The following is a 26050-nucleotide window of genomic DNA, read 5'->3' as shown; positions in this document are numbered from 1 at the left end:
GTTCATGACCTCTGACATGGAGACTAACTCATTAGCTGCTGTTCATGACCTCTGACAGGGAGACTAGTCCAGAACAGTGTTTCCTTGTAGTCTGAGACCAGTCCAGAACAGTGTTTCCTTATAGTCTCAGACCAGTCCAGAACAAAGTTTCCCGGCAGTCTGAGACCAGTCCAGAACAGTGTTTCCTTGTAGTCTGAGACCAGTCCAGAACAATGTTTCCTTGTATTCTGAGTCCAGAACAGTGTTTCCTTGTAGTCTGAGACCAGTCCAGAACAGTGTTTCCTTATAGTCTGAGACCAGTCCAGAACAGTGTTTCCTTGTATTCTGAGTCCAGAACAGTGTTTCCTTGTAGTCTGAGAGCAGTCCAGAACAGTGTTTCGGGAATCTGGAGCTGCCTTTGATACTGAGGAGTGTCCTCTCCGATCTAGAATGACATGTAGCCTCAATAACCAGTCAGAGGTCTGCCATCCACCCCTCCATGAACTGCCACCTTAACGCGGTGGAGGGGTTTGAGTACCCGAGTGACCCTAGGAGCTATGTTGTCTGGGGCTATATGCCCCTGGTAGGGTCTCCCAAGGCAAACAGGTCTTAGGCGACGGGTCAGACTAAGAGCGGTTCAAAACCCCCTTAATGATGATAAAGACTTTGAGTTCCGTGACGTCGCCCGGTATGGCGCAGCCGGGGCCCCACCCTGGAGCCAGGCCCGGGGTTGGGGCTCGTAAGCGAGCGCCTGGTGGCCGGGCCTTTCCCCATGGGGCCCGGCCGGGCTCAGCCCGAACGGGCGACGTGGGGCCGCCTTCCCGTGGGCTCACCACCCACGGGAGGGACCATAAGGGGCCGGTGCGAAGTGGATCGGGCGGCAGTCGAAGGCAGGGGCCTAGACAACCCGATCTCTGGACACGGAAACTAGCTCTAGGGACGTGGAATGTCACCTCGCTGGCGGGGAAGGAGCCTGAGTTAGTGCGTGAGGTTGAGAGGTTCCGATTAGAGGTAGTCGGGATCACCTCTACGCACGGCTTGGGCTCTGGAACCACACTCCTTGAGAGAGGATGGACTCTTCACCACTCTGGAGTTGCCCATGGTGAGAGGCGGCGGGCTGGTGTGGGTTTGCTTATAGCTCCCCAGCTCTGCCGCCATGTGTTGGAGTTTACCCCGGTGAACGAGAGGGTCGTTTCCCTGCGCCTACGGGTCGGGGATAGGTCTCTCACTGTTGTTTGTGCCTATGGGCCGAACGGCAGTGCAGAGTACCCGACCTTCTTGGAGTCTCTGGGGGGGGTGCTGGAAAGTGCTCCGACTGGGGACTCTATCGTTCTACTGGGGGACTTCAACGCCCACGTGGGCAACGACAGTGACACCTGGAGGGGCGTGATTGGGAGGAACGGCCCCCCTGATCTGAACCCGAGTGGTGTTCAGTTATTGGACTTCTGTGCTAGTCACAGTTTGTCCATAACGAACACCATGTTCATGCATAAGGGTGTCCATCAGTGCACGTGGCACCAGGACACCCTAGGCCGCAGGTCGATGATCGACTTTGTTGTCGTCTCATCTGACCTGCGGCCGTATGTCTTGGACACTCGGGTGAAGAGAGGGGCGGAGCTGTCAACTGATCACCACCTGGTGGTGAGTTGGATCCGATGGCGGGGGAGGAAGCTGGACAGACTCGGCAGGCCCAAGCGTACTGTAAGGGTCTGCTGGGAACGTCTGGCCGAGTCTCCTGCCAGAGAGATCTTTAACTCCCACCTCCGGCAGAGCTTCGACTGGATCCCGAGGGAGGCTGGAGATATTGAGTCAGAGTGGACCATGTTCTCCACCGCCATTGTCGAAGCGGCCGCTCGGAGCTGTGGCCGTAAGGTCTCCGGTGCCTGTCGAGGCGGCAATCCCCGAACCCGGTGGTGGACACCGGAAGTAAGGGATGCCGTCAAGCTGAAGAAGGAGTCCTATCAGGCCTGGTTGGCTTGTGGGACTCCTGAGGCAGCTGACGGGTACCGGCAGGCCAAGCGGGCTGCAGCCCGGGTGGTTGCGGCGGCAAAAACTCGGGCCTGGGAGGAGTTTGGTGAGTCCATGGAGAAGGACTATCGGCTGGCCTCGAAGAGATTCTGGCAAACCATCCGGCGACTCAGGAGAGGGAAACAGTGCCCTACCAACGCTGTTTACAGTAGAGGTGGGCAGCTGTTGACCTCAACTGAGGATGTCGTCGGGCGGTGGAAGGAGTACTTCGAGGATCTCCTCAATCCCGCTGTCACGTCTTCCATTGAGGAAGCAGAGGATGAGGGCTCAGAGGTGGACTCGTCCATCACCCGGGCTGAAGTCACAGAGGTGGTCAAGAAACTCCTCGGTGGCAAGGCACCGGGGGTGGATGAGATCCGCCCTGAGTACCTCAAGTCTCTGGATGTTGTGGGGCTGTCTTGGTTGACACGCCTGTGCAACATCGCGTGGCGGTCGGGGACAGTGCCTCTGGGATGGCAGACCGGGGTGGTGGTCCCTCTTTTTAAGAAGGGGGACCGGAGGGTGTGTTCCAACTATAGGGGGATCACACTTCTCAGCCTCCCCGGGAAAGTCTATGCCAGGGTTCTGGAGAGGAGAATACGGCCGATAGTAGAACCTCGGATTCAGGAGGAACAGTGTGGTTTTCGTCCGGGCCGTGGAACACTGGACCAGCTCTATACCCTCTACGGGGTGTTGGAGGGTTCATGGGAGTTTGCCCAACCAATCCACATGTGTTTTGTGGATTTGGAGAAGGCATTCGACTGTGTCCCTCGCGGCATCTTGTGGAGGGTGCTTCGGGAATATGGGGTCCTGGGTCCTTTGCTAAGGGCTGTCAGGTCCCTGTACGACCGAAGCAGGAGCTTGGTCCGCATTGCCGGCAGTAAGTCAGACTTGTTCCCAGTGCATGTTGGACTCCGGCAGGGCTGCCCTTTGTCGCCGGTTCTGTTCGTAATTTTTATGGACAGAATTTCTAGGCGCAGCCAGGGGCCGGGGGGTGTCAGGTTTGGGGACCACACAATTTCATCTCTGCTCTTTGCGGATGATGTTGTCGTGTTGGCCCCTTCTAACCAGGACCTTCAGCATGCACTGGGACGGTTTGCAGCCGAGTGTGAAGCGGTGGGGATGAGAATCAGCACCTCCAAATCCGAGGCCATGGTCCTCAGTCGGAAAAGGGTGGCTTGCCCACTTCAGGTTGGTGGAGAGTGCCTGCCTCAAGTGGAGGAGTTTAAGTATCTAGGGGTCTTGTTCACGAGTGAGGGAAGGATGGAACGGGAGATTGACAGACGGATCGGTGCAGCTTCTGCAGTAATGCAGTCGATGTATCGGTCTGTCGTGGTGAAGAAAGAGCTGAGCCGCAAGGCGAAGCTCTCGATTTACCAGTCAATCTACGTTCCTACTCTCACCTATGGTCATGAGCTTTGGGTCATGACCGAAAGGACAAGATCCCGGATACAGGCGGCCGAAATGAGCTTTCTCCGCAGGGTGGCTGGGCGATCCCTTAGAGATAGGGTGAGAAGCTCGGTCACCCGGGAGGAGCTCAGAGTAGAGCCGCTGCTCCTCCACATCGAGAGGGGTCAGCTGAGGTGGCTTGGGCATCTGTTTCGGATGCCTCCGGAACGCCTTCCTGGGAAGGTGTTCCGGTCCCGTCCCACCGGGAAGAGACCCCGGGGAAGACCTAGGACACGCTGGAGGGACTATGTCTCCCGGCTGGCCTGGGAACGCCTCGGTGTCCTCCCGGAAGAGCTAGAGGAAGTGTCTGGGGAGAGGGAAGTCTGGGCATCCCTGCTTAGACTGCTGCCCCCGCGACCCGGCCCCGGATAAGCGGAAGAAGATGGATGGAGGTCTGCCATCCATTTTAAATGCAACTTAATTATCAATCTGGTTTCTGCTACAATCGATCACAAAAGAGAGGCTAAAATTACGCCTGTCCATGTCTGCCTGGGCTCTGCTGCCGTCTGATTGAACAGGTCAGGTTGACCAGACCCTAATAACCGTCTGATTGACCAGGTCAGATTGACCAGACCCTAATAACCATCTGATTGACCAGGTCAGATTGACCAGACCCTAATAACCTTGTGATTGACCAGGTCAGATTGACCAGACCCTAATAACCGTCTGATTGAACAGATCAGATTGACCAGACCCTAATAACCGTTTGATTGACCCGGTCTTCGAGGTCAGATTGACCAGATCCTAATAACTGCAGCATTGGCGTCTAGGTTATAATTGGCTGTGATCCAAAAGCACAGGAGGTTGTCTTCAGTGTCTGTGGCCTGTGGGAGCGGTTCACACTGTGACACAGAAAGATACACAAACAGACTGACACACAAACACACACATATCACACACAAGGACTGACAGACACACAAACATACCCATACCACACACAAGTACTTACAGACACATAAACACACACACATATCACACACACAGCTTCCTAAAAGTTAGTTTATTATTCTGTTCTGTGCCAGCCAGAAAGGCAGAATGACGATAGGCTGTAAATTATTCAAAAAGTTCAAGTTTCTCTCTTCAAAGAGGAAAATCATTTTGGCAGCAAAAAAAAAATGAGGAGAGAGAGATGCAGATAGAGAGAGAGAGAGACAAGAAAGAGAAACAGCAAGACATAAGAAACAAGGATTGTGTTAGAGAAAGAGCAAGGGTGAAAGAGAGTGAGAGATAGAGAGTGAGAGAGAGGGAGTGAGATAGAAGGAGAGAATAAGACACTGAGAGGTTGAGAAAGGCAGAGGGAGAGAGAGTGAGGGATTGAAAGGGGAGAGAGGGAGTGAGATAAAAGGAGAGAGAGAGAAAGATAAAGGGCGAGAGTGAGAGATTGTGAGGGAGAGAGAGGTAAAAAGAGGGAGTGAGATAGAGGGAGAGAAAGTAAGAGAGATACAGGGAGAGTGAGAGAGATATAGAGGCAGAAAGAGTGAGAGAGAGAGAGAATGAGAGAGCAAGAGGGAGAGAAAGTGAGAGAGATACAGGGAGAGAGAGTGAGTGAAACAGCAAGACAGAGTGAAAAGATTGGGAGAGGCAGCGCAAGAAGAACAAAGGGGTTGACAGACAGACGGTGATGAATGAGAGAGACAGACTGAGGAAAAAGAGAGACAGACAGTCACAGTGTAGACTGAGCAAGAGATTGAGAGAGAGAGAGACACAGTGTGGAAGGAGAGAGTGGGGGGGAATGTTGTGTAATGGGGTGTCACCTCTATATACAAGGTTTACTGTAAATAGAATCATCTATTTAGGCAGATATGGCTCAGTTAGACTCTCACACACACAAACACACACAGGATATTTAGCCTGTAGAATGCAGTCTAATTAGCAGAAAAACTGATGTAGAATCATTGAAACATAACTGGAGGTAATTACAATTTAGAAAAGAAGGACAAAAGAATGTGAAGAAGGGGGAGATAGAGGGAACTAGAGGGAGATATAGAGGGAGATAGAGGGAACTAGAGGGAGATATAGAGGGAGATAGAGGGAACTAGAAGGTGATATAGAGGGAGATAGAGGGAACTAGAAGGTGATATAGAGGGAGATAGAGGGAACTAGAGGGAGATATAGAGAGAGATAGAGGGAACTAGAGGGAGATATAGAGGAATTTTTGGGAACTAGAGGGAGATATAGAGGGAGATAGAGGGAATTAGACTTAGATATAGAGGGATTTGAGGGAACTAAAGAGAGATATAGAGGGATTTGAGGGAACTAGAGGGAGATATAGAGGGAGATAGAGGGAACTAAAGGGAGATATAGAGGGAGCTAGAGGGAACTAGAGGGAGATATAGAGGGAACTAGAGGGAGATATAGAGGGATTTGAGGGAACTAGAGAGAGATATAGAGAGATTTGAGGGAACTAGAGGGAGATATAGAGGGATTTGAGGGAACTAGAGAGAGATATAGAGGGATTTGAGGGAACTAGAGGGAGATATAGAGAGAGATAGAGGGAACTAGAGGGAGATATAGAGGAATTTTTGGGAACTAGAGGGAGATATAGAGGGAATTAGACTTAGATATAGAGGGATTTGAGGGAACTAAAGAGAGATATAGAGGGATTTGAGGGAACTAGAGGGAGATATAGAGGGAGATAGAGGGAACTAGAGCGAGATATAGAGGGAGATAGAGGGAACTAGAGGGAGATATAGAGGGATTTTTGGGAACTAGAGGGAGAGATAGAGGGAACTAGAGGGAGATATAGAGGGAGCTAGAGGGAACTAGAGGGAGATATAGAGGGATTTGAGGGAACTAAAGAGAGATATAGAGGGTTTTGAGGGAACTAGAGAGAGATAGAGGGAACTAGAGGGGGAAATAGAGGGAACTAGAGGGAGATATACAGGGAGATAGAGGGAACTAGAGGGATATATAGAGGGAGCTAGAGGGAACTAGAGGGAGAAATAGAGGGATTTGAGGGAACTAGAGGGAGATACAGAGGGAGATATAGAGGGAGATAGAGGGATATATAGAGGGAGATAAAGAGAGCGATAGAGGGAACTAGAGGGAGATAAAGAGAGCGATAGAGGGAACTAGAGGGAGATGGATGGAGACAGAGCAAAACTTAGAGGGAGATGGAGGTATCTACAGTGGGGAGAACCAGTATTTGGTACACTGCCGATTTTGCAGGTTTTCCCACTTACAAAGCATGTAGAAGTCTGTAATTTTTATCACATTTCAACTGTGAGAGACGGAATCTAAAACAAAAATCCAGAAAATCACAGTGTATGATTTTCAAGTCATTAATATGTATTTTATTGCATGACATAAGTATTTGATACATGTTTGCAGTTACAGAGATCATACATTTCCTGTAGTTCTTGACCAGGTTTGCACACACTGCAGCAGGGATTCAGACAGAGATATAACTTCCCTCAGGGCTGGGAGTGAGACAGTGATATAGCATCCCTCAGGGCTAGGGGTGAGACAGGAATACAGAATAATTACAGTGATTACTGACAGTGACAGACAACTCTTCAGACTGTGGTCTAGGGTGATCCAGTGACAGACAACTCTTCAGACTGTTGATTAGGGTGATCCAGTGGCAGACAACTCTTCAGACTGTTGATTAGGGTGATCCAGTGGCAGACAACTCTTCAGACTGTGGTCTAGGGTGATCCAGTGGCAGACAGCTCTTCAGACTGTGGTCTAGGATGATCCAGTGGTGTAGCCTGCTTTCTTATTGCACATTTATAGGTTTAATTAAAAGCATACCACTGCTCTTTTTGCAAAGAAATTCTCCTCAAAAATCCAGAAAATCACAGTGTATGATTTTAAGTCATTAATTTGCTTTTTATTGCATGACATAAGTATTTGATACATCCGAAAAGCAGAACTTAATATTTGGTACAGAAACCTTTGTTTGCAGTTACAGAAATCTGACTGTGGTCTATGGTGATCCAGTGGTGTAGCCTGCTTTCTCATTGCACATTTATAGGTTTAATTAAAAGCATACCACTGCTCTTTTTGCCAAGAAATTCTCCTCTGTAATTACTGTCTGTATCAATACTGCAAAAATGCCTGAAAATATGTAAAAAAAAAAATCTTTTAATGGGTACCACCTTAAAATTTATTGCCTGATATTTCCCAGTGAGTGGGTGAATTAAGTGACACATTTTAGTAATTTAGCAGACGCTTGTCTGTAGTGACTCACAGTAAGTGCATACCAGAGCTAGGTGAAATGATCACACAGCTCAGTAGTGAGTGCATTCTAATCAGTGAATTAATTATCGGTAGATTTGGATTTGTCATTACTCGATTTCATCACTCCTTCCCATTAGTTTTCTCACAGGAATTTCATTTTACGACAAACTATGTCAGTCAGTACATAACATGTTATTGCTCGCTATTCCCCTTTAGTATTTAGTATTTACTAGGATTCCCCATTGGCCTCTGCTCATTTGGAGAGATTAAACATCTGTCTGGGGATGTCAGCACAATTATGTGAATTATTTAACATCTTCAAATATCTGGCAGTATTGGCTCATATTATTGTGTCCTCTGCATTGACTATGATTCTTTTGTGGTACCATTCACTCCACACTAACACCTGCTCAGTACAAGCTTTAGCTTTGGCAGCCAGGGGATGTTTGTCATCTTTGGGGTTAATGGAAGAATTCGGTGAGGAGCCTGCAATGAAAATTATTTTTTCATTTTCATTGCATCAGGTCCCCTGACCACAAGGGGAGAGGGGGCCACAAATCAAATTTTGCTTAGGGCCCCCTAAAAGCCTATAGCCGCCACTGTTGGTAAGCATAGCGTTGGGCCAGTTGTTTCTGATCCCAGAGTGAACCAGGTGTCCACCACTGAGCAATCCAGTTAGCACCCAAATTGCTTCCAGGTCGTTGCTGGGATTATTTGTATACATAATGGTAAGAAAAAATATAATCAAATATTATTTTAAAACATGAAATAGAAGTTACAGATGTAATCTGGGACTTACACAATTAACAGAAAATAGTCCCATTTTGGACAAGATGTGTAATGTGTTGCTTATTTGTAAAACCCTGTTTGCAGAAAAGTTGGGATGCAGCGTAAAATGTAATTGAAAACCGAATACAATGATGTGCAAATCATTTAAACCGTATATTCAGTAGAAAATAGTATAAAGACAACATATCAAATGTTGAAACTGAGACATTCTATTATGTCTGGAATAATAAATGCCCACTTTGAATTAGATGCCAGCAACACATTTCAAAAAAGACTGGAAAAGTGTAATGCTAAAAAACTCAACCTGGAGGAAAACCACAACTAATTAGTTAAACACAATTCTGTAGTGAAAGTCACTGCAGGAACACATCTGAAAACATTGTCTGTGAACACAGCATGTCATTGCATCCACAAATGCAAGTTAAAACTCAACCATGCAAAGAAGAAACCAGATGTAAACAAGATCCAGAACCGCCATGTCCTTCTCTGGGCTTGTGCTCATTTACAATGGACTGAGGCAAAGTGGAAAATTGTCCTGTGGTTTGACAAATCAAAATGTGAAATTCTTTCTGGGAATCACGGACACCACGTCCTCAGGAATAAAGAGGCGAGGGACAAGTAAAGAGGGTGTTGACGTCTTTTTCAGGGAAGGCATTGCTTATTTCAGCAAGACAATGCCAAACCAAATTCCGCACATATTACAACAGCATGGTTCCGTAGTACAAGAGGATGGGTGCTAAACTGGCCTGCCTGCAGTCTAGACCTGTCACCCATTTGGTGACGTTTGGTGCATTATGGAATGAAGAATAAGACAAAGGAGACCCAATGGTTGAACAGCTGCAATCTTATATGAAGCAAGAATATGAATACATTTTACAGAGTATTGTTAAAAGATGAGGAGATGCCCTTGTCCCAACATTTTGGAAACGTGTTGCAAGCATCAAATAACAAAGGGGCATATCATTTTCCAAAAACAATAACATTTCTCAATTTCAATATTTCAAATGTTGTCTTTGTACTATTTTCATTCAAATACAGGGATACATTATTTGTACATCATTGCATTCTGTTTTTATTTGCATTTACTCAGTGTCCCAAAATTTTTGGAAACAGGAATGTACATAACCTATAAGTAGAATCAAAATCATATCTAAGTTAACCATAAACTTCAAAGTTTAAAGACAATGGTTTCGATGACATGAGGCAGTAATGGGCTCATATAGTATCTAGCACAATATTTCCAGAAGCGTTTTTGGCAGTGCAAGTGTAATAGTGTAGCTGTGTAACTTTCACAACCGTTGGCCAGAAATTTCAGACTGAATCTTTCAGATTGAACTATTGCAGAATCTCAGTGATCTAATCATTACAGAATGAATTAGTAAGTAATCTAATCATTGCAGACTCATTATTGGTTAGCAAAGTAATCTTTATTCCATAAAACTCTCAAAACCTGATTTGTTGTTAGCAGATAGTATTCACAAACACTTTTGTATAAACAACAAATTTGGGAAGAAATTTCAGAGAATTTTGAAATCTACCAATTTCAACTGAAAAAGAAAAAAAGATGCATGTGTTTTGAAGAATTAATTTATTGATGTTTAATGTCTGGAGCCCATACTGTGTACTGTATAATATTGTGTCAGTCAACTGACGTACAACGTGTAGACTTTAAAGGGATGTCTTTTTCGAAAGGAGGGTATTCAGTGGTTGAATATCAACGACTGAGAAATGTATAGAAATTGCATTTGTGGAAAAGCTGTATTTATCAAGAAAGATCCAGGTCCATAGGGAGTAGGAGCTGTCCCAAAATCTGAGAATTGCATGCCAGTCTGCAACTTCGTGCATAATCGTCTCTGAACCGATGGTCCAGATGGCAGCTACAGAGTTAATCAATACTGCAAAAATGCCTGAAAATATGCCTTCAAATTTATTGCCTGATATTTACCAGTGAGTGGGTAAATTGAGTGACACATTTTAGTAATTTAGCAGACGCTTGTCTGTAGCGACTCACAGTAAGTGCATACCAGAGCTAGGTGAAATGATCACACAGCTCAGTAGTGAGTGCATTCTAATCAGTGAATTAATTATCGGTAGATTTGGATTTGTCATTACTCGATTTCATCACTCCTTCCCATTAGTTTTCTCACAGGAATTTCATTCTATGACAAACTATGTCAGTCAGTACATAACATGTTATTGCTCGCTAGTCCCCTTTAGTATTTAGTATTTACTAGGATTCCCCATTGGCCTCTGCTCATTTGGAGAGATAAAACATCTGTCTGGGGACTGTGGCAACTGGGCACATTCACAGCACAATTATGTGAATTATTTAACATCTTCAAATATCTGGCAGTATTGGCTCATATTATTGTGTCCTCTGCATTGACTATGATTCTTTTTTGGTACCATTCACTCCACACTAACACCTGCTCAGTACAAGCTTTAGCTTTGGCCGCCAGGGGATGTTTGTCATCTTTGGGGTTAATGGAAGAATTCGGTGAGGAGCCTGCAATGAAAATTATTTTTTCATTTTCATTGCATCAGGGCCCCTAACCACAAGGGGAGAGGGGGCCACAAATCAAATTTTGCTTAGGGCCCCCTAAAAGCCTATAGCCGCCACTGTTGGTAAGCATAGCGTTGGGCCAGTTGTTTCTGATCCCAGAGTGAACCAGGTGTCCACCACTGAGCAATCCAGTTAGCACCCAAATTGCTTCCAGGTCGTTGCTGGGATTATTTGTATACATAATGGTAAGAGAAAATATAATCAAATATTATTTTAAAACATGAAATAGAAGTTACAGATGTAATCTTGGACTTACACAATTAACAGAAAATAGTCCCATTTTGGACAAGATGTGTAATATGTTGCTTATTTATACTCTCAAAACCTGATTTGTTGTTAGCAGATAGTCTTCACAAACACTTTTGTATAAACAACAAATTTGGGAAGAACTTTCAGAGAATTTTGAAATCTACCAATTTCAACTGAAAAAGAAAAAAAGATATATGTGTTTTGAAGAATTAATTTATTGATGTTTAATGTCTGGAGCCCATACTGTGTACTGTATAATATTGTGTCAGTCAACTGACGTACAACGTGTAGACTTTAAAGGGATGTCTTTTTCGAAAGGAGGGTATTCAGTGGTTGAATATCAACGACTGAGAAATGTATAGAAATTGCATTTGTGGAAAAGCTGTATTTATCAAGAAAGATCCAGGTCCATAGGGAGTAGGAGCTGTCCCAAAATCTGAGAATTGCATGCCAGTCTGCAACTTCGTGCATAATGATCTCTGAACTGATGGTCCAGATGGCAGCTACAACGTTAAGCCCACACACACACATACACGCCTTCAAGCATGTTCGAGATGGTGAGGCCTGTTGACTGAGAAGCCTGGGGCTGGGTTAAGGTAGAGGAAAGCAGATGCTAGGCTGGTCTCTGGTGCAACGCCCCCTCAGTTCCCTGGTCTTCATCGATGTTGGCAGAGACTAGAGTAAGAGACTATACCGTTTGTAATACTCATCAACATTTGAAATCTTCAGTTCATCATGCAAGGTATTTGTACACCATTGAGTAGGCAACAAAATGGTTCTTCAGTGGGTGACAGAAACTCTCAAACATGGAGGAGGAAGCATAATGATCTGGGGCTCTTTTGCTGGAGTTGACGATTTGCACAGAATGGTAGACATCAAATCATTGAATGGCCAGCAGTGTCTCCTAACTTTAACCACATCGAGCTGGTTTGGCCAGCATAGTCTCCTGACTTTAACCACATCGAGCTGGTTTGGCCAGCATAGTCTCCTGACTTTAACCACATCGAGCTGGATTGGCCAGCAGTGTCTCCTGACTTTAAAACCACATCGAGCTGGTTTGGCCAGCATAGTCTCCTGACTTTAACCACATCGAGCTGGTTTGGCCAGCATAGTCTCCTGACTTTAACCACATCGAGCTGGTTTGGCCAGCATAGTCTCCTGACTTTAACCACATCGAGCTGGTTTGGCCAGCATAGTCTCCTGACTTTAACCACATCGAGCTGGTTTGGCCAGCAGCATAGGCGCCGATTTATGTTTTCCTCCGTGGGTGCTCATAGGCCCACGCCATTTATATATATATATATACACACACCTATACATACCTATATATACACACCTATATACACCTATATATATATATATAAACGCACTACGCACACCTATTCATTTACTTATTAATAATGCCGTAAAGTAGATCTTTCAAAATGTACCACTTATCATAAATACAGGATTGGAGATGAAAAGTTTAACTGACACGTAGGCCTAACCGTGATCAGTTCGTGGGAAATTAATGTTTTGCGCTATTATCTAAATATCGATACAAAAAAACGACACATATAGTTTCTGGGAGTTTCTCCCTAATTTCTGCTACGAGTTTTTGATAGTGGCATTTTTTCATCTGAGAAACGCTGTGATTGGTGGATAGGGAGCACCCGGAGCAGGCGACTGGTTATGTCACTGTCACTATCATCGACATAACCAATCACAGTGTGACAGACGCTTTACATATCACCAACGGCACGTTTAATTTTAAATGAATGTAGCCTACTGGAGGACTGGCGGACTGGCACACGTGGGTGCTCGTGCTCGGTATTTTCGTGGGTGCTCGCTATTTTCCGTGGGTGCTCGAGCCCCGGAGCACCCACGGTATCGGCGCCTATGGCCAGCAGTGTCTCCTGACTTTAACCACATCGAGCTGGTTTGGGATGAAGTCTACCCCGTCCACTTGATGATGACTGTCTTCACTGTGTTCCATGGTATATCTAATGCTTTGGAAATAATTTTGTACGCTTCTCATGACTGATATCTTTCAACATTGAGATCACTCTGAAGCTCTCTGTGGACCATGGCCTTTGCTCTGAGATTCAACTAAGAAAATGACATAAAAATCCTACTTGAACAGCTGAACTTAATTTGTGATTAATCAGAGTCACTTTAAATTACGGCAGGTGTGTAATAACTTCACTTTAACATGAGTTTGAATGTGATTGGTTAATTCTGAACACAGCCACATTCCCAGTTATATAACAGGGTGTGGACATTTATGCAACCAGGTTATTGTAAGGTTTTTATTTTTTTTTTATTTTATGTTTTTCAATTGAATTGTTCACATTAAAGGTCATGTTAAAAGTGGAAAAAGTTCTGACATGATTTATCTTTGTCTCATTCTTTTACATCACACAAAACCAGGCATTTTAACAGGGGTGTGTAGACTTTTTATGTCCACTCTAATTATCAGTTTGCCTGTTTTATAATTAAAAGATAGATGTAAGCATTTCTGTATTTTGTCCAGGCCTCTGTGTGTTTGGGCAGATAATAAGGATATGAAGATGCAGAATCCTCAGACCGTAAAGTGTTAAACCCCAATAGTAGGATCTAATTTAATCATTACTATGACAGGGCAATGTCATCATTATACTGACAGTCTAATATGATTATTATAATGACAGGGTAATGTCATCATTATACTGACAGTCTAATATGATTATTGTATTGACAGGGTGATGTCATCATTATACTGACAGTCTAATATTGTTATAATGAGAGGGTAATGTCATCATTATTCTGACAGTCTAATATCATTATTATAATGACAGGGTAATGTCATCATTATACTGAAAGTCTAATATCATTATTATAATGACAGGGTCATGTCATCATTATTCTGACAGTCTAATATCATTATTATAATGACAGGGTAATGTCATCATTATACTGACAGTCTAATATCATTATTATAATGACAGGGTAATGTCATCATTATACTGACAGTCTAATATGATTATAATGACAGGGTAATGTCATCATTATACTGACAGTCGAATATGATTATTATAATGACAGGGTAATGTCATCATTATACTGACAGGGTAATGTGTATAAGGTTGAAGTGTATGAGGTAGAAGTGCAGTTTTTCACCTTTCATTTGAAGGTTTATGTTTACATATTTGTTATACTATTTAGAAATGACCCCAGATTATATACATACTATTCCTGGGCACAACCATCATTTGGACAGATTCATACAATGTCCAAATTAAGCACTTTAGGTTTAATATCTTTTTTGTACAAGAAATGCATTAATTATTTCACAACAGTATGTTACAAATGCTGATGATAGTCATGGGGTTTCAAACTTTGTGGTCTGAAGATTCTGCATCTTCTTATCTTAATGATGTATCTTAACACACACATGCTTAGACAACATACAGGAGAGCAACACAGTTAAAACCAACCACATCACAAAACAGAAGTGAACTACGTGACACTCTGGAAACAATATACCAAAAAAACTGAGATAATTGAATTGCTACCTCTTAGCAGGTATTACACAGTTTCATTAGCTGACCAGCGTAACAAATAAAAAATCCTAAAAACATCTGACTACAAATTCTGTGAGCATGGTATTTTTATCGAGCAAGGACAGCTTAGAGGGCGCCCTACCCCCTAGCAGTTTGGTGAAACACTGCAACGTCCAATCAACGCAGCACAGTTTGTGACCCATTACCATGAGAAAAGGGCAACAATTGGAGCACAAACAACATAGTGCATGTAACCATAACAAAAATAACAATCTCTTTTTCCTAGTCATTTCCAGTCGTTAAGAATATAATTACAACACTGTACATAGAAAACAGGGTGACATTCGGAATGCCTTCATCCCTTTGAAACTTTTTGTTTGTAATGTTTACTTAGAATTCCTCATTTGTTTTCTTCCACTTTCATATAAAATAAATACGAAAAATTGTATGTTCCACTTCCGTTCCCATCCTAATAAAGTCCTTGAAATGAAACTGATTTGAGAAGGAGGAAAAGGTGAGGGAGTGAAGGATAAAACGAGACAGAGGGAGAGAAAATACTACCAACTGAGTGCAAGGAAAGAGAACACGATGAGGCAAAGACAGAGATGAGAAGAAGAAAAGATGAAGGGACAGATAGAGGGAGGTAGAAGAAGTGAGAGAGAGTAAGTGGGAGAGAGGGTGAGGGAGAGAAGGAGAGAGGGAGAGAGGGTGAGGGAGAGAAGGAGAGAGGGAGGGAATGAGAGAGTGATGTGAAGAGACATGGAGGATGGAAATGAAGGAGTACAGATGAAAGAGTATGTCATGTCTCCAAATTCACGCCCCCACAAAAAATGTACTTGTGCTTCTGAAATCACAGTACAAAACATGAGCTGTGTCCTCTGGAACATTCTCCCATCTGCAGCAAACAAATCCACAGGCATTAAACCTTGGATATGTGGGAAGAAGCAGGTCTAGCCATTTTGCAGTTTCAGCAGTGTCATTTCCATCAATATTATGTACTAAGTGAAGATTATCCAGACCCAAAGAGAACCGGTTTTAACAAGGTACCATTTTCTGAGAAGCATTGTAAGTCATTGATTCCCATAAAGACACTCAGAGAAGGCAGAACAGGAATAAATGCTAAATTATAATAAAAGCATGGACATGGTGGCAGTAGCAGCACTGAGCCTGAGAGAAAGGCCAAAAGGGTTTATGTTGTGAATTGAAGTTAATGATTTGTGATTGAAAACGTTCAGGTGGGACACATTTGAATTTACATTTTCTCAATAACAGTGACTATAAATACAATACCACTTTGTTTTCCATTTAGCTATAATTAAGTGGTAGATGGTATATTGCTCCGAACAAAATTATGACGCAACACTTTTGTTTTTGCCCCCATTTATCATGAGCTGGACTCAAAGATCGAAGACTATCTCAATGTTCACAAAAGGCCTATTTCTCTCAAATATTGTTCACAAATCTGTCTAAATCTGTGTTAGTGACCATCTGGTGTGGCATATCAAGATGCGAATTAGACAGCATGATTATTGCACAGGTGTGCCTTAGGCTGGCCACAATAAAAGGTGTTGACTTGGCCTCCAAATTCCCCAGATCTCAATCCAATCGAGCATCTGTGGGATGTGCTGGACAAACAAGTCCGATCCCTGGAGGCCCCACCTCGCAAGTTACAGAACTTCCAGGATCTCCCGCTAACGTCTTGGTGCCAGATACCACAGCACACCTTCAGAGGTCTAGTGGAGTCCATGCCTCGACGGGTCAGGGCTGTTTTGACTTTCCTGACTGAATACTTATGAAGGGCACTGTATGTAAAAGAAAATACACACAGCCACACGCAGGGGGGGGCACATAGGCCTTTTAATTGTTGCATGAAAACACATTATAAAATATCATGCATACTTTATCTCTAAATGTCAGTAAAGCCACTGCAAGACAAAAGTATATTTTGGCCGAAGACATTACAGAATAACATGTCGAAATCCTGGAATGACTGAACTAATCCTAATTGACCCTTCAGGCCAGATGAAACATCCCACCTTCTATCCTAGACGTGTCCTCTCCTTTACATAGGTCAGTGAACTAAACCAGTCACACACACACAACACAAGTCCTCATTGACCCTGGTCAAAGGTAGTGCTCTATGAAAGCACTGTGATGCAGTTTGGGACTACATAGAAGAGAGGCAGATCTCAATACCCAGGATTCCTGATTTACCTTTAAAATATACCTTTATCTAACTAATTTATATTAAAATTTAATAAAAATGTACACAGAATACACAAAAAATATCAGTCAACATCCTCCCACACTCATTTTAACCAAGGCTGGGATTCACTCTGTAGTAACTGGTGGCAAAGTAACTTCTAAAAGAAACTTCACCATGTTCCTAGCTATCACATTCATGGGATGTTGGCTCAATCAATAAAAGGTTTAAATGATCAGATTGAATCACAGGCAAAATAGTTTCAAATCATTTCAAAATGGGAAAAAAACGTCTGTCAACATAGTTATACATTTATCAATAGCCAGTTACAGAAATAATCATTTAAATCCTTGATACAATAATTATATCATTTTACCAGACCATGTCGTAAACATGTCAATGTTCTGAAACACAGTAATAAATAAATTAAAAATTTCTGAGACTTTCCTTTTTTTTTAAAGCTTCAAAATGTGTTCACAGAAATGCATCACCGTTAAAAATTCTCTGAGCAATAGTATCATATAATTTATATAAACAAAATTAGACACATTTATACAATAAAAAACAGCACATACTAATAATGTAGAAAAACATTTATGTTGTATTGGCAAAAAAGACTGTGGTCTTTGTTGAATGTGTAGATTTGGCACTTTAGTTTTTACTAAACTGTTTACTCACAGTTTTTCATACTAAGTAACATCACATAAGGACATAAGGCTTGATTTAATCTGTATGGCAGCAGATCCTCTTCATAGCATGATTAAAATGCAAAGGTAGATGCCAATTGAGTAAACATTTACAGTGATGCTGTCTCTGAAAATGGACAAACTTAGATATGAATTACACTTCATTGAGGATCTTTCAAGATACAGAAATTGACTTAGTGCTACTTCTGTTGGGCAAGTAAGAAAAAAGGTTAAGATTTCAGCCAGGATTCAATGTCAGGCCAAACCCCCCCAGAGCAAAGGACATTGAAAAGACGCTGAAAAGACGTTGAATTGATGTTGAATTGATGTTGAAAATATTTCTTTTCAATAATTTTGCTCAATGAATAGAGCAGTACATAATAGTACACGTCTTAATTTTTACTGGTGGTCAGAAATGCACTGTGACCAGAAATGTGATGTCACCTAGATGGAAAATAAATTTAAATCGGGATTGGACCAAATCTGTCCAATGCTCTCTAGCCTACTGCACCCTGCATTATATCCTGGCCCAAAGAGATGCACTTCTCTATAACATATGACATATTTAGATTTTTTTAAGAGACTGCCAATGTGCGGTAAAAGAGCACACATTTAAAATATATTCAGTTTCATCTGGGAGTCCCACAAAGGGCATTGCATACAGGGTCAGCAGAGTCCGGGTTGGAGGGAGAAAATGTCAGCTGGGTGTGTCTTGTTGTTGTCAGGTTCTTGTGGCAGGTCGGGTACACGGAGCCTCATACTGATCAGGATGTGGTTCTGGTTGACCAGGCAGTATGACAGGAAGAACGGTTTGTTTCAGAGAATACACATCCCAAGCCTACCAGGAGCAGCAGCAATTACCAGACCAAAATCACAAACTGCATACCATTTAATAGGGTGAAGGATGGTCTAATGTGGACCCAGAGCTGCAAAATCTGATCCCAGTACAGAACAGGGGGCAGCAGTACTGCACATTTCCCCAGAAATTCCAGTTGCAAGATCCCAGGATTCAGAGAGTAATAGACTGGACATTTAAAATCCTCCAATCCAGATTTCTGGAAAATGTAAGAATCTCTGTTTGTTCCAGAGTACCTGCTTCTCCCCCACTAGGCCTCTTGTCCATGTATCCAGCCCCAAAGCATTGGATTGGAGTAACCATGGATACAAAAACCCTTCAAGTGGTGTAATCATGGACACAGACATATTGAATTGGTGCAACCATGCTGGTGGCAAAGGAAAACCACTGGTAAAGGAACAGGGAGTTCAGAGGGAGGCTTCAAAAATCAGTCGTGTCGCTGTCGAGCCTCAGCTGAGTCAATCTCACCTAGGAAAGGTTTTGTTGAGTCAGAATTCTTTGAGTCAGTGTTTGTAGTTAGACTTTGATGAGCCTCTACTAAGTCTAACTGTCAGACTGTCTATGTTGAATCTGGAACACGTGTCACACTGGTTCCAACAGGTGTTTGAAAGTGTGCATGTAGTGTCCCCTTCGGCCACTTCACTGTGCTGTCCCAGGTTTACTGGCTAGTTATACTAACTCAGTTTTACTAGTCAGTCCAGTGTTACTTACCCGTTGTGCTCACCCAGTTGTGTTGGTCAGTTGTGCTAACGCAGTTTGACCAGATTTATTGGTCAGTTGCACTAACCTAAGGAAGCCATCTTAACTTGTCACCCTGTGTCTGTCCCTCAGGGACTCATTGTTGTTAATGGGCGCTGGCGAATGCTTGCTCCTTACGCTGGTAGCGACACGTGACGTCTCGGAAACGAACAGCCGCGTCGCACAAACGGACATGACAATACGACGGTACTCCTTCCGGAAGTTCCGGTTCAGGAGACCGTAAATGACGGCATTCAGACAGCTGTTGAAATACGCCATGAAGTAGCTGACCACAAACAGCCAATCAGGTATCTGAGGAGCCACGCTTGCCGGGTTAATGGCCACAGCCAAGCCAATCAGGTTAAGAGGCGCCCAGCAGATAGCAAATAAGACAAAAACAACGAACATGGTGACAAAGTTACGGAGGTCGCTGGGTTTGAGGCGAGGACGCTCATCTGTCTTGACCTTTCTCCTCACCTAGAGGAGAAAAAGAGGAGTAAGGGCGTAGCAAAGGAGGGAGGAAAGAAAATGAAGAAAGGAAATGAGGAAGACCACACTTCTCACCTGTATGACAAGCACCCAGATCCTCAGGTAACAGAAGGTGACCACGGCAATAGGAACCAGGAAGTGCACCACTACCACTGCAACGGTGTAGGAGGAGCTAGCGGTCTGGGCAAATGTACAGGAATACACCCTGGGGTCGTAGCGTAGCGACCCAACAAAGAAGTTAGGCACGATCGCCAGGACCTGGAGAGTAGGAAAGACAAATGCTTTCATACCAGATAATAGGAATTTTTAAGATTTCCACCTGAATACAAATATCCAAAAGGAATATATTTTCTTAAGACTGACAGGCAATAACCATGAATTATGTTTGTTTTAGAACGGTCTGAAACACAGGTAAAAAAAAAAATATTTTGAAAAATTCTATATTGCTGAGGTTTTTCATATTTTGAAGGGACCAGCTGAAGTACATGATACAAATATAATGAATATATTAAATGAAATATCATGTTTAAATAGTAACGACAACAAATATGTGGGAAACAATCTTTAATTTATTGAAATGCTTTTAAAATATAGTAACAATCAATCTTCAACCGACTATACAATTTGCCTTTTTAATAACTTGTAAATACATGATCAAATATTGTGACAGTGCAAAATTAGCACCATTTCATACGGCTGACAACAGAGTCTATTCTGTCATATTTTAAAGTGTAAATCTCCCTTAGAACATCAAAGTGCAAAACAACCACTGCTGCTTCAGTGACTCAGTGCTTCCGCTTCATTTGGCCCATACCTCATGGGGCTGTGTCCACTCTGATCCAGTTTGGACCATACCTCATGGGGCTGTGTCACTCTACAGTTAGGCCTGCGCCTCATCAGCCAGTGTCACTCTGATCCAATTTGGACCATACCTCATGGGGCTGTGTCCACTCTGATCCAATTTGGACCATACCTCATGGGGCTGTGTCCACTCTGATCCAATTTGGACCATACCTCATGGGGCTGTGTCCACTCTGATCCAATTTGGATCATACCTCATGGGGCTGTGTCCACTCTGATCCAGTTTGGCCCATACCTCATGGGGCTGTGTCCACTCTGATCCAGTTTGGCCCATACCTCATGGGGCTGTGTCCACTCTGATCCAGTTTGGCCCATACCTCATGGGGCTGTGTCCACTCTGATCCAGTTTGGCCCATACCTCATGGGGCTGTGTCCACTCTGATCCAGTTTGGACCATACCTCATGGGGCTGTGTCCACTCTGATCCAGTTTGGCCCATGCCTCATGGGGCTGTGTCACTCTACAGTTAGGCCTGCGCCTCATCAGCCAGTGTCACTCTGATCCAGTTTGGCTCACGCCTCATGGGGCAGTGTCACTCTGATCCAGTTTGGCTCACGCCTCATGGGGCAGTGTCACTCTGATCCAGAAGAATCAGAGCGGGCAAGCCATATGCAAATGCCAACACAGATTTCACACACTGCAGCCCAGATCTATAGAGTGTGTCACAGGTGAGTGAAGAAATGTGGAGTTGGAAGGAATTTGGAAGTTCACCTTCCCCATTTAAGTGGTTTCAACGAATTACAACCAACAACATGCTTTTATGGTAGTTGTAACTGGATTAATTATTCATAATGTATGTGTTCAAAATGAACCAAAACGCCCCTGACACCTGTCTCACTCACCCCCACGATCATGAAGCCCTTCAAAAGACCAAAACCAACACCTATGTGGGAATACTATTCAGAGACGTTAGCTCAGCATTCAACACGGTCATCCCCTCTAGGCTGGTCAACAAAGTCCATGACCTGGTGATCAGCCCCTCTCTGCAACTGGACTTTGGACTTCCTAACCAACAGATCTCAGTCTGACAGGTTAGACAACTTCACCCCCTCCACCCTGATCCTGAACACTGGTCTTCCACAGGGCTGTGTGCTGAGCCTCCTCCACCCTGATCCTGAACACTGGTCTTCCACAGGGCTGTGTGCTGAGCCTCCTCCACCCTGATCCTGAACACTGGTCTTCCACAGGGCTGTGTGCTGAGCCTCCTCCACCCTGATCCTGAACACTGGTCTTCCACAGGGCTGTGTGCTGAGCCTCCTCCACCCTGATCCTGAACACTGGTGTTCCACAGGGCTGTGTGCTGAGCCCCCTCCTGTACTCCCTCTTCACCCATGACTGTGTTCCTGTACACAAATGTTCCTGTTCTCCAAGATACTTCTGAACTTTTACCGCTGCACAATTGAGAGCATTCTGACTAACTGCCCCACAGTGTGGTGAAAACCGCCCAGCACATCACTGGCGCCCAGGACCCAGACATAGTACACCTAAAGCGCAAGCAATGTCTGCACAGGGCATCATCAGAGACCCTTCACACCCATGCCACCAACTGTTTGCCCTCCTACCATCAGGCAGGTGGTACAGGTATCTCTGTCCCCGCACCAGCAGGCTCAAGAAGTTTCTTTCCATCCTAATTAACCCTGCTGAACTCTATGACCCATCACTAACCATACCAAAACCTGCCTCTCAGGAGCCTTGTTGCACTACTCCCTTGTACTACTCTGAAACTGCCTTGCAAAGTCTGATAATGTAGTTTTCAGTTGTTACAGGTGCGTCTCTACCTTGGGAACCTCACTGCAGCTTACCTCACTGCAACCTTCATTGCCCATTTAGTGTTGACATTTATACTGCATTTGCCTTCTTTACACATCTATACATTCTACTTGTAATATAATATATGTATTACTTGTAAATTTTCTGCCCTCTTCTATTTGTACTTCTGGTTAGATTTTGTTGTACTGTACTTGTTCAATGACAATAAAGTTGAATCTAATCTAATTTATTTGGACATTGTTGACATTGTTAGGTAGCTAGCTAACTACAATATTGTGGAGGATCTGTAGATGCACCTCAAAAGAATTAATAAAAATGTGAAATTGTTTCAAATAGAGTCACACTAGTGCCTTCGTTGAATAGGTCAGCGAAAGTATCAAGGACACACGGCTCAGAACAATAAAACAAGATTAATGATGTATGATTGTGGTGTGGATAAAACAAGTCTCATTAAGTCTGAAATTATTTGAGAATGGGTGAAAGATATATATGTGAAGATATATGCATGCACCAGGGTAAAGTATTGTGGATAGAAGTGTCTGCTAAAACTGTGCTCATGATAAAAAACATTATGTCTGTAACTTTAGCTTAGCAGGTAACTAACATTACAATAATATGATGGCTCATCAGGAACAAACAATACAATAGACAATTTGATTAGATTCAACTTGTGAACAGTGGTTAACCAGAAAAGTGTTGCAGTACCGTTAGCAGCCAGATGAGGGCAACGAAGAGCAGAGTGTTCCTGTAGCTGTACAGACTTCCGTAAGAGAAGGAGTGACAGATGTAACAGTAGCGGTTCACCGCTATACCAGTGATGTTGAAGACTGAACCAATGACACTGAGGCCCATCAAGAAACCACTCACCTGAGAATGAATAGATGAAGGGGAGAGAGAGAAATGGAGAGTCAGGGAAAAAGAGAAAGAGACAAAAAGAGAAATTAAGCCCTTTAAATTAAATCGACATACAGACAGTTAGATGGTTTGTAAATAAATCACACTAAGTCCAATCAGGAAGTTGCTCACCACTCAGAAGGGATAGATGGAGAGAGACACATAGGGAGAGACACACATAGAGAGAGAGAGACACAGAGAGAGACACACATAGAGAGAGAGACACAGAGAGAGAGAGAGACACAGAGAGAGACACACATAGAGAGAGAGACACAGAGAGAGACACACATAGAGAGAGAGACACAGAGAGAGACACACACATAGAGAGAGACACACATAGAGAGAGACACACATAGAGAGACACAAAGAGAGAAAGAGGGAGACACACAGAGAGAGAGAGGGACACAGAGAGAGAGAGAGGGAGACACACAGAGAGACACATAGAGAGAGACACACATAGAGAGAGAGACACATGGAGGGGTGGGTGAAGGGAACTGGATTATATAGGAGTTGTTAATAGTGGTTTAATAGTGGTCGCTCCAATATATAAGCAGAGAAACAGCTGTGTTTTGTCAACTGTTGTTTGTAATAAATTAAAGTCTAAATAAATGTTCTAAATGTGATTTTTCTGAATAATTTTGTAAAAAGAAATTATATTATAAATTCATGAAATATGAATCGATTATGCAAATGTTTAGAAAGAGGTTTCAAACTGCAATGTGCCTGGCGTTGTCTTTTCGAGAAGGTGTGTTGACGTAAAGTCTAGACGTTATTTTTGTTCCTCACTGTTCACCAGAATTGATCTATCTAGTATTGAAGTCTGCACATACCGGCTGTCCTGAAAATGTGGAGGCACTTGAAATACAAACACTGCATGAAAAGGCTTGTTTCGGAGTGTCCCCATACAGTAAAGATGTTTGTAATGGGGACAGGTAAAAGGCCAGTACAGAGAAGTGGAGATATAAAACGATTTTAACCAGTTGATTTCTGGAAAGTCCTCAAACTCTGAACATGCAAATAAGTTCTTAACACTTGTCTTTTGTCCTCATTCTAATTTCAACGGTTTCCACTCAACAGGCAACCTAAAGTTAAAAAGCAGTATCTTTAAACTGTTGACAAAAAGTAGTATAGAAATAGTTCATTGAGTGGAATAGCCCAGTTATTGTTGTATACTTGTATACAATTTAAATCAAATAATTGTATAAATTTTAACATTATATGGTTTTAAAATAGTTTTTAAAAGTGCAACAAAAGTTTACAACGGACGTGGCGCTGCGAGTGACCGGTTTGTTTATGAATGTGTAGAAAGGAAAGACATGTTTTGAGAATGTTTTATATTTGTTTGGAAGTGATGACTAATTTATCTTCAGAATAAATAAAATAAGTCCACATCTAAAATGGATGTATATCCATCTTTATATGAAGGTAAAACAGCAACAAAAGTTTTTTATTTGTAAAAGAATTGTGCACACTTATTTTATAAACATAGGATTTTTCAAGATGAAACTTTACCCTGTTCTTCGGAGGAGAAATTCCTATAAAGTAAAAAAACTGTGATGACAACCCTAGCAAAAAAAAAAATGTGTAGAACAAATGCAAGCACTTCAAGTGATACATAGGTACTCTTCAACTGTGAGAGACGGAATCTAAAACAAATTTCAGAAAATCACATTGTATGATCTTTAAGGAATTAATTTGCATTTTATTGCATGACATAAGTATTTGATACATCAGAAAAGCAGAACTTAATATTTGGTACAGAAGCCTGTGTTTGCAATTACAGAGATTCAGACCTTCCCCAGATCCTTCAGGTTTCGGGGCTGTCGCTGGGCAATACTGACTTTCAGCTCCCTCCAAAGATTTTCTATTGGGTTCAGGTTTGGAGACTGGCTGGGCCACTCCAGGACCTTGTGATGCTTGTTACGGAGCCACTCCTTAGTTGCCCTGGCTGTGTGTTTCGGGTCGTTGACATGCTGGAAGACCCAGCCACGACCCATCTTCAATGCTCTTACTGAGGGAAGGAGGTTGTTGGCCAAGATCTCGCAATACAAGTTTTTCTCATCAGACCACATGACCTTCTCCCATTCCTCATCTGGATCATCCAGATGGTCATTGGCAAACTTCAGTCGTGCCTGGACATGCGCTGGCTTGAGCAGGGGGACCTTGCGTGCGCTGCAGGGTTTTAATCCATGACGGCATAGTGTGTTACTAATAATTGCGCCAACAGTTGTTGCCTTCTCATCAAGCTGCTTGCCTATTGTCCTGTAACCCATCCCAGCCTTGTGCAGGTCTACAATTTTATCCCTTATGTCCTTACACAGCTCTCTGGTCTTGGACATTGTGGAGAGGTTGGAGTCTGTTTGATTGAGTGTGTGGACAGGTGTCTTTTATACAGGTAACGAGTTAAAACAGGTGCAGTTAATACAGGTAATGAGTGGAGAACAGGAGGGCTTCTTAAAGAAAAACTAACAGGTCTGTGAGAGCTGGAATTCTTACTGGTTGTTAGGTGATCAAATACTTATGTCATGCAATAAAATGCAAATTAATTATAAAAAAATCATACAATGTGATTTTCTGAATTTTTGTTTTAGATTCTGTCTCTCACAGTTGAAGTGTACCTATGATACAAATTACAGACCTCTGCATGCTTTGTAAGTAGGAAACACTGCCGATTTTGCAGGTTATCAAATACTTGTTCTCCCCACTGTAAATGTTGATCTTATGTTATTTGTCAGTCAGTGTGTGTAGGATGTAAATATTTGTTGTGAATGCAATTGGTCTGTTTTCAAGGAAGTTTGTAACTCATGTTTGTAAT

At 43.1% G+C, this 26050-nt stretch overlaps 1 protein-coding gene across 2 annotated transcripts in view; it reads right to left on the bottom strand.

Annotated features, from left to right (window-relative positions):
* Window positions 1-16436: 16436 nt before the first annotated feature.
* Window positions 16437-26050, bottom strand: part of mtnr1bb (melatonin receptor 1Bb) — a 41512-nt gene continuing 31898 nt past the window's right edge. For both annotated transcript variants that reach the window (XM_020045299.2, XM_020045300.2), the window contains 3 exons: window positions 23047-23208; window positions 19787-19969; window positions 16437-19699 (listed from right to left, as the gene is read on the bottom strand). In XM_020045299.2, coding sequence (XP_019900858.1) covers window positions 19286-19699; window positions 19787-19969; window positions 23047-23208 — 759 coding nt within the window. In that variant the 3' untranslated portion in view covers window positions 16437-19285. The remainder of the gene's footprint in view (window positions 19700-19786; window positions 19970-23046; window positions 23209-26050) is intronic.

Source organism: Esox lucius, chromosome 7, assembly GCF_011004845.1.
Source record: "Esox lucius isolate fEsoLuc1 chromosome 7, fEsoLuc1.pri, whole genome shotgun sequence".
Lineage (NCBI taxonomy): Eukaryota > Metazoa > Chordata > Actinopteri > Esociformes > Esocidae > Esox > Esox lucius.
Note: the sequence above shows the minus strand (reverse complement) of the source record. Positions and strands in the feature narration are given on the sequence as shown.